The 8,270-nt window shown below is 43.6% G+C and overlaps 2 protein-coding genes across 2 annotated transcripts in view; one reads left to right on the top strand and one right to left on the bottom strand.

The window, feature by feature from the left end:
• LOC111964490 (cGMP-dependent protein kinase 1-like) overlaps positions 1-6,626 on the bottom strand; it is an 18,648-nt gene extending 12,022 nt beyond the window's left edge. Inside the window, exons 1-6 of the mRNA XM_070443744.1 lie at positions 6,358-6,626; positions 5,868-6,058; positions 5,466-5,598; positions 5,320-5,386; positions 4,989-5,088; positions 1,511-1,624 (exon numbers count right to left, since the gene is read on the bottom strand). Coding sequence (XP_070299845.1) covers positions 1,511-1,624; positions 4,989-5,088; positions 5,320-5,386; positions 5,466-5,598; positions 5,868-6,054 — 601 coding nt within the window. The 5' untranslated portion in view covers positions 6,055-6,058; positions 6,358-6,626. The remainder of the gene's footprint in view (positions 1-1,510; positions 1,625-4,988; positions 5,089-5,319; positions 5,387-5,465; positions 5,599-5,867; positions 6,059-6,357) is intronic.
• Positions 6,627-6,981: 355 nt separating this feature from the next.
• LOC111963889 (L antigen family member 3-like) lies at positions 6,982-7,796 on the top strand. The gene is made up of 3 exons (XM_023987451.2): positions 6,982-7,091; positions 7,230-7,358; positions 7,529-7,796. The coding sequence occupies exons 1-3, from the start codon at positions 7,042-7,044 to the stop codon at positions 7,677-7,679; spliced, it is 330 nt and encodes a 109-aa protein (XP_023843219.1). The 5' UTR covers positions 6,982-7,041; the 3' UTR covers positions 7,680-7,796.
• Positions 7,797-8,270: the final 474 nt, after the last annotated feature.

Genomic DNA, 8,270 nt, shown 5'->3' with positions numbered 1-8,270 from the left:
TTCGAGAGATGAGAGCCTTCACATCCCACTCTAACTATCTGCTGATAACACACACACACACACACACACACCACACAACACACACACACACACACACACACACACACACACACACACACACACACACACACACACACACACACACCACACACACACACACACACACACACACACACACACACACACACGCGTTGTTTCTCTCTATTCTAATAAGAGGGTAATTTATATAGATTATATATATATATATATCTCACCTCCTCCTGCACACCCTCACAGACCCTGTCCCCCCCCCGCCGCCCACACCACACATGTTCACTACCTGTCAATCAACTCCGGTGATGGAGAGAGACAGAGGCAAGGATGAGATAAGAATGAAGGGCAAAACTGAACTCTGTCGACACATGGTCAAATCAAAAGACTTCAGGTGTGGAAAGAGGAGAGGACAGAGGAGGGAAAGGACGGGGGAGAGATGCTAAAGGAGAGGGACTGAGAAAGCTGTCAGAGGAGCTGTTTTTTTTTCCTATTCACCTCTCTCTCCCCCTCTCGCTCAGCAACCAATATCTGCCTGACCCTGAATAGCATTGTACAGTAAAACACTTCACCACTCAGATAAGAGAAAGAGAGAAGATAGATGAGAGAAGAAGAGAGAGAGAGAGAGAGAAAAAAAACCAGAAGCAATAACCCGTGGCAGACCAAATAACCAGGAGATCGGAAGGAAGCCAGCTATACTTTAAACTACACATTTTGTTAGAAGCTGTTATATCGGTAAATCTTCTGAATCCTTTAATATACATTACAGTAGCAGATATATACACATATTAACGTGTATTATTTCAACATTCAAGATCCAGAAAGAGCTCTATACACCGGGGAAAACATGCAAAAACGGACGTGTTTTCTTTGTCGTGTCCTCATCCCGTTATGTATCTTTCTCAGTTATATATTTTAATCTCCACTTTCCATCTAGCGATATACTCTTCCTGCACCCGCCTTACCGAGATGTGCGTACGGACTGCTATTTTAACTTAGAACCGGAACCCATCAGGGTAGCCAGCTAACTAGTTATGCTATACTCAGTTATCACTGCTAGCATCTCGCGCGTTAACTCTGAATCAGCCAGCCTCAACCCTCAATCTTCCAGGTCTGCACAGCGCGACACAACCCAGAGCATTTGGATGCTTATATTTATTTATATTTTACCTTCATTGTAACCAGGTAGGCAAATTGAGGAACACGTTCTCAATGACAATACGACCTTGGCAAGAAAAGCAAACAGTTTCGGACACATACAAAACACATAGTTACACAGGAGTAAACCAAACATATAGTCAATATACAGTGAAAAAAAAATAAGTCTATACCTCAGGCAACAACTGAAAGGAGGGAACACTGACAGAGAGAGAAAGAGAGGGAGATAGAGAGAGAGAGAGAGAGAGAAAGAGAGAGAGAGAGAGAGAGAAAGAGAAAGAAAAAGAGAAAGAGAAAGAGTGTGTGTGTGTGTGTGAGTTACCTGTAACAGTAGCAGTCCTGGTACAGTTGTAGAGGATGGCCAGTTCTCCAAAGACCTTCCCGGGATCGATGGTGCACAGCTTCTGTTCCCCTTTAGTCACCTCCACCTTTCCCTCTACACACACACAACCGCACACAACCGCACACACGCACACACTCAGGAACGCACATAAACAACATTACATCATCAAACCTGCCTGAACTYAACAGAACTRCCCACTCATTCACACTTACAATTMAAGTCGGAAGTTTACATACACTTAGGTTGGAGTCATTAAAACTCGTTTTTTAACCACTCCACAAATTTCTTGTTAACGAACTATAGTTTTAGCAAGTCGGTTAGGACATCTACTTCGTGCATGACGCAAGTAATTTTTACAAGAATTGTTTACAGACAGATTATTTCACTATAATTCACTGTATCACAATTCCAGTGGGTCATAAGTTTACATACAGTAAGTTGACTGTGCCTTTAAACAGCTTGGAAAATTCCAGAAAATTATGTCATGGCTTTAGAAGCTTCTTATACACCTGTGGATGTATTTCAAGGCCTACCTTCAAACTCAGTCCCTCTTTGCTTGACATCATGGGAAAATCAAAAGAAATCAGCCTAGACCTCAGAAAAAAAATTGTAGACCTCCACAAGTCTGGTTCATCCTTAGGAGCAATTTCCAAATGCCTGAAGGTACCACATTCATCTTTACAAACAATAGTATGCAAGTATAAACACCATGGGACCACGCAGCCGTCATACCGCTCAGGAAGGAGACGCGTTCTGTCTCCTAGAGATGAACGTTCTTTGGTGCGAAAAGTGCAAATCAATCCCAGAACAATAGCAAAGGACCTTGTGAAGAKGGTGGAGGAAACAGGTACAAAAGTATCAGTTCGCAACTGCACATGGGGACAAAGATCGTACTTTTTGGAGAAATGTCCTCTGGTCTGATGAAACAAAAATAGAACTGTTTGGCCTTAATGACCATTGTTATGTTTGAAGGAAAAAGGGGGATGCTTGCAAGCCGAAGAACACCATTGCAACCGTGAAGCACGGGGGTGGCAGCATCATGTTGTGTGGGTGCTTTTCTGCAGGAGGGACTGGTGCGCTTCACAAAATCGATGACATCATGAGGTAGGAAAATTATGTGGATATATTGAAGCAGCATCTCAAGACATCAGTCAGGAAGTTAAAGCTTGGTCGCAAATGGGTCTTCCAAATGGACAATGACCCCAAGCATACTTCCAAAGTTTTGGCAAAATGGCTTAAGGACAACAAAGTCAAGTTATTGGAGTGGCCATCCAAAGCCCTGTCCTCAATCCTACAGAAAATTTGTGGGTAGAACTGAAAAAGCGTGTGCGAGCAANAAGGTACCACATTCATCTTTACAAACAATAGTATGCAAGTATAAACACCATGGGACCACGCAGCCGTCATACCGCTCAGGAAGGAGACGCGTTCTGTCTCCTAGAGATGAACGTTCTTTGGTGCGAAAAGTGCAAATCAATCCCAGAACAATAGCAAAGGACCTTGTGAAGAKGGTGGAGGAAACAGGTACAAAAGTATCAGTTCGCAACTGCACATGGGGACAAAGATCGTACTTTTTGGAGAAATGTCCTCTGGTCTGATGAAACAAAAATAGAACTGTTTGGCCTTAATGACCATTGTTATGTTTGAAGGAAAAAGGGGGATGCTTGCAAGCCGAAGAACACCATTGCAACCGTGAAGCACGGGGGTGGCAGCATCATGTTGTGTGGGTGCTTTTCTGCAGGAGGGACTGGTGCGCTTCACAAAATCGATGACATCATGAGGTAGGAAAATTATGTGGATATATTGAAGCAYCATCTCAAGACATCAGTCAGGAAGTTAAAGCTTGGTCGCAAATGGGTCTTCCAAATGGACAATGACCCCAAGCATACTTCCAAAGTTTTGGCAAAATGGCTTAAGGACAACAAAGTCAAGTTATTGGAGTGGCCATCCAAAGCCCTGTCCTCAATCCTACAGAAAATTTGTGGGTAGAACTGAAAAAGCGTGTGCGAGCAAGGAGGTCTACAAACCTGACTCAGGTTACCCCAGCCCTGTAAGGAGGAATGGGCCAAAATTCCCCCAACTTACTGTGGGAAGCTTGTGGAAGACTACCCGAAACGTTTGGCCCAAGTTAAACAATTTAAAGGCAATGCTACCAAATACTAATTGAGTGTATGTAAATGTCTGACCCACTAGGAATGCGATGAAAGAAATAAAAGCTGAAATAAATCATTCTCTTTAATATTATTCTGACACTTCACATTCTTAAAATGAAGTGGTGATCCTAACTGACTTAAGAAAGGGAATTTTTACTAGGATTAAATGTCAGGAATTGTGAATAACTGAGTTTAAATGTATTTGGCTACGGTGTATGTAAACTTCCGACTTTAACTGTAAAGGACTGCATTAATATTAATCATCTCTTCATGGTAATACACCCACACTCTCTAGATGGATGTTTCAAAGTGAATGGACTGTATAATCAACATGGTCTAATTATGTGTGTCTGTGTGTGTGTGAATGAGAAACAGAGAGAGACAAAGRGACTGTGGTAAAAATAGAGAGGACAGATTAGATATTTTTAAGAGGAGAGGAGTCGAGGTGTCAGGAACAGATGTTTCAGAGCGCCTGAGAGAGCAAGAAGTGTGTGTGTGTGTGTGTGACCTGTCTGCCTCTGCTACAGTGAGCTCACTGTATGATATCACCTGATATATACAGTATAATCAAAGATTTTTATAACTAAACCAAGATAGACCACAGCCTGTTGTTTCAAATGGGAACAAATGAGCCATAGATGGCAGAACAAGCAAGGAGGTGGGCAGAGCCAAGCACGAGCTAGTGAGATCCTATTGGCGTGTTCTAGCATTTGGGGAACGCCTACTCTGAAGTGCGCGTGTGCAGTAACTCAATACACCTTTCCACTCCTTCTATTTTTTTTTTAATCATGGCAACGGGTAAAGTCTAAAGAACGTAGTCCACTCTGTTCGTAACAAATTGTAGTTTTGGGAACAGAAAACTGTATTGAGATCAAATGTCTGATGAGTAAATTAGCAGAATGTCTGCCAAAATCCATCTCGTTCCATCATCTCCCACTGCCGGCCACTGGGCTTCCTCTCACTACCATACTTGGTAGTGAAACGCCAACCGGATGCTTCACATTTATACATTCTGTGAAATATCTGTCTCATTGTGGTATTATCTGTCCCTCCCTTGCCTCCCCTTTCGCCTAGACTGTCATAACTTCTCACCTATCTACTTCCCTCCCCCCTTCCTCTCTCAGTCTCGCCCTCCTCTCTTTCACCCTCCCTCCCTCCCTCCATCTCTCACCCTCCCTCCCTCCATCTCTCATCCTCCCTCCCCCTTCTCTCTATCCCTCTTCATTGCCCTATTTTCCCCCTTCCTCTCTTTCGCTTCATCCCTCCCTCCACCCCATCCCTCCACCTCCCTCCATGCCTCTCACCCTCCAGTACATAGACCAGAGATCCGTCGTCTCCCTCCTGTATGACACAGCAGCCCCGGGCCAGACGAGTGGGATGCATACAGTCAACTATGGTCTGAATCTACAGAGTGAYAGTGGGAGAGAGAGACATAGAGAAAGAGACAAAGAGAGAGAGACAACGCAAGAGACCCGTTCATAAAAATATAGCATTTGTTTAATTAAARTGAGAGAGAAAGAGAGAGTATGTGAGAGAGAYAGGGGGGAGGAGATAACTAAATGGATATCTAAGAATAGACAGTGAGAGTGGCAGTAGTACCACAGTAATACTATACAGTCGTAGTAATACTAGTACCTGTCCCTGCTCCAGGTGTTTCATGAATTCATTCTCCAACAGAGCTCTATGGATCAGCTCTCTAGACCTGTACACATGTACAGAGACAGGATCAGTGTGTGTGTGCGTGTGTATGTGTGTGTGTGTGCGCGTGCGCGTGTACTCACTCTTCACTCTTGCTGTAGTTGGTGAGTGTGACGTGTGTGAGTTGGGCAGGGTCCAGGGCTGTGGGTTCTGCTGATATTGCCTGTCTCTTAGTCCTCTGCGGCTCATCAGGCACTGGTGGGGACAGCCCGGGTCCTGACAGACACCCATTTTGGTTAGGCTTTACCTCAGCGAGCTAACACAGTCTCGTGGCAAGTAGGAGACCACGTTCAACCCCAATCTGTCACATTAGCCTTGAGAGTGATGGCTCATAGGTTCATGCCTAACTACCCTTGAATTCACTGAACACCTCCAGGAGCGTTAGGACTGGTTTGGTACCCTGTGTTGTTTTCCGTTTCCCCTAGGTCTGTGTTGTATTAGAGGTGCATGTTAATGTTATTTAAGGTGTAACGAGTAGTAATTACCTGTGTTCTCTGTGCTCCCTGTGTGTTGTGGAGCGTTGCGATGGCGGTCCAGTTCTGTCTGCAGCTGTCGGATGAGATCATCCTTGGTGTCCAGCTCCAACTCCAGCTCATCTATCAGACTGTCTCTCTGACGGAGCTCCTCGATCTTCAGCTGCAGTGCAAACTGCAAGTCCCTCAGAGTACCCATAGCCCTGATATGCACATATWAACATGCACATTACATGCAGGAGGAAAGGCAGGCAGACAGAGGCACACACACAGGCATGGGGAATAAAGAGTTTCACTGGTGAGTTTTGGGGACTCCACCACATGCTAAATTAATTATTGCCTGCTTAATCCCACAAACACAGTGAAATASAATAACCATATGCACATACAGGTTACAATAAAACYGAAATATCTAACACACATAAACCACTTACTGATACTAAGGGAATGTCGAGTTTATGCAGTAAAAATACATTTGAAGAAGTAAAACATTTTGTCTTACCTGTCCAAGCGCTTGTCTGGGTGTAAGTGAAGATGAAGCTCGTACCGACTGCTAATGTTGCATTCACAGTTATGTGCCGATCTCCAATCTCATCATGTGTAAATTGATTTATAGCTGATGTGAAAAGCAAACAGGATAGGCTAATCGAAATGAGACTGCGACGAATGTTAATTAAAACGAAAGTTTTAAAGGTGTATAAAGACACTTCAGATCATGAAGATAGACATACCAACCAGACACATTCTCGCCCTTTGTCGGTTGCGCTCGAGTGAAGAACCGATCGCTCAAATGACAATTTCTAGAGTATCCAATATAGCCATACGCGGAGCGGTGTGCGCGCGTCCATTGGCATACAAATGTAGATATATTTTTACATAAATGTATGGGTGATTAGTTTACATCAATTAAATAATATCCTTATCAACATCCATATTGGGTTCACATGTTTTGCTTGAGATGTGTCAAGCTCAATATGTTGAATAGGTCTATTGCTAATAAGATTGTTAACAACTCTTAAAAACTTTTTTATGTAGACAAACCCACGTTTCATCTTTTTGTATATGTAAAWACAACTTTATTCATCAACCGTGGCGAATCTCCACATCAGATTGTAAATCTATATTTGTTGCATTCAGGCGAATCTGCGGTCGCCAACATCTAGATTTACTTAGAAGAAAAACCATCATGGCGGCGCCCTGCACGGAAAACAATCACAAGCAAGGCAAATTGGAATTGTATCCTATGTACTCCACATAAGACGTCAAACGGTTATTGACATTAACGCTTGGTCGTAAATTGCCTCTTTAATATTGTATGCATATTTTGATAATTTAGCATGAAACAGGGTGAAAACTTCCTTGACAGTCCCGCAGTGCACTAGACGTCCCGTTCCCATCAAGTCGCGAGGCGTCCATCGCGCTCCAGTCCCTCTCCCCAGACCGCGAGCCCCGGAAAGGAGGCATCAGCAAGGAGCTCACGGTGTCCGGCAGSACGRTGTCTGTGTGAGTGTCTGTGTGTTCCCGTGTACTACCACCAAGTGTATCAATGGTGTAAGTGTGTATGGTGGTACTACTGTATACGAGGTTGTTGAGTTGACCGTCCATGTGAATCTATCTCCCTCCACTCGTCTTCCTCCTTTATCTCCTGTCTCTTCCATCCCTCTTTCCATCAGGAGGTGGAGAGCCGATGAGGCCCGTATTCTGCGTGTCTCTGTGGGGTCGTTTATGGACCACCTCTCCCTTGTGATGGAGACCATGGAGGCTTTTGGACCCCCTGTCTCTGTGACCACACAAACACACAGCTTCTGCTCTACAATGACATGATGACCAGAGGGAAAATAGAGAAGCCCAGGATGAGCTGCAATGATCCCCAGTACAGATGGACACGTGTCCCAATTTCAATCYTCCTATTCAAATAAGGAAACTGGAACAAAAAAACAATAGAAGTACAAGTGCTATTTATTTAGACACATGGGAATTGCCTTATTTCGGTGACATATGGATAGACTATTTCTTTTAGATTTGTCTATGTATTAATTTGGTTGTATTGTGGAATAAACTTTCTATTTTTCAAAATTAATTAGTTTTACATCAGATAGTYTGATTGCACAAAACATTAGGAACACTTGCTCTTTCCATGAGACTAACCAGATGAAAGCTATGATCCTTTATTGAGGTCACTTGTTAAAGCCACTTCAATCAGTGTAGATGAAGGGGAGGAGACRGGTTAAAGAAGCATTTCTAAGCCTTGAGACAACAGATATGGATTTTGAATGTGTGCCATTCAGAGGGTGAATTGGCAAGACAAAATATAAGTGCCTTTGAATGGGGTATGGGAGTAGGTGCCAGGTGTACTGGTTTGAGTTTGTCAAGAACTGCAACGCTGTTGGGTTTTTCCACACTTCTGTATCAAGA

This window comes from Salvelinus sp. IW2-2015, linkage group LG5, assembly GCF_002910315.2.
Source record: "Salvelinus sp. IW2-2015 linkage group LG5, ASM291031v2, whole genome shotgun sequence".
Taxonomy (NCBI): domain Eukaryota; kingdom Metazoa; phylum Chordata; class Actinopteri; order Salmoniformes; family Salmonidae; genus Salvelinus; species Salvelinus sp. IW2-2015.
Note: the sequence above shows the minus strand (reverse complement) of the source record. Positions and strands in the feature narration are given on the sequence as shown.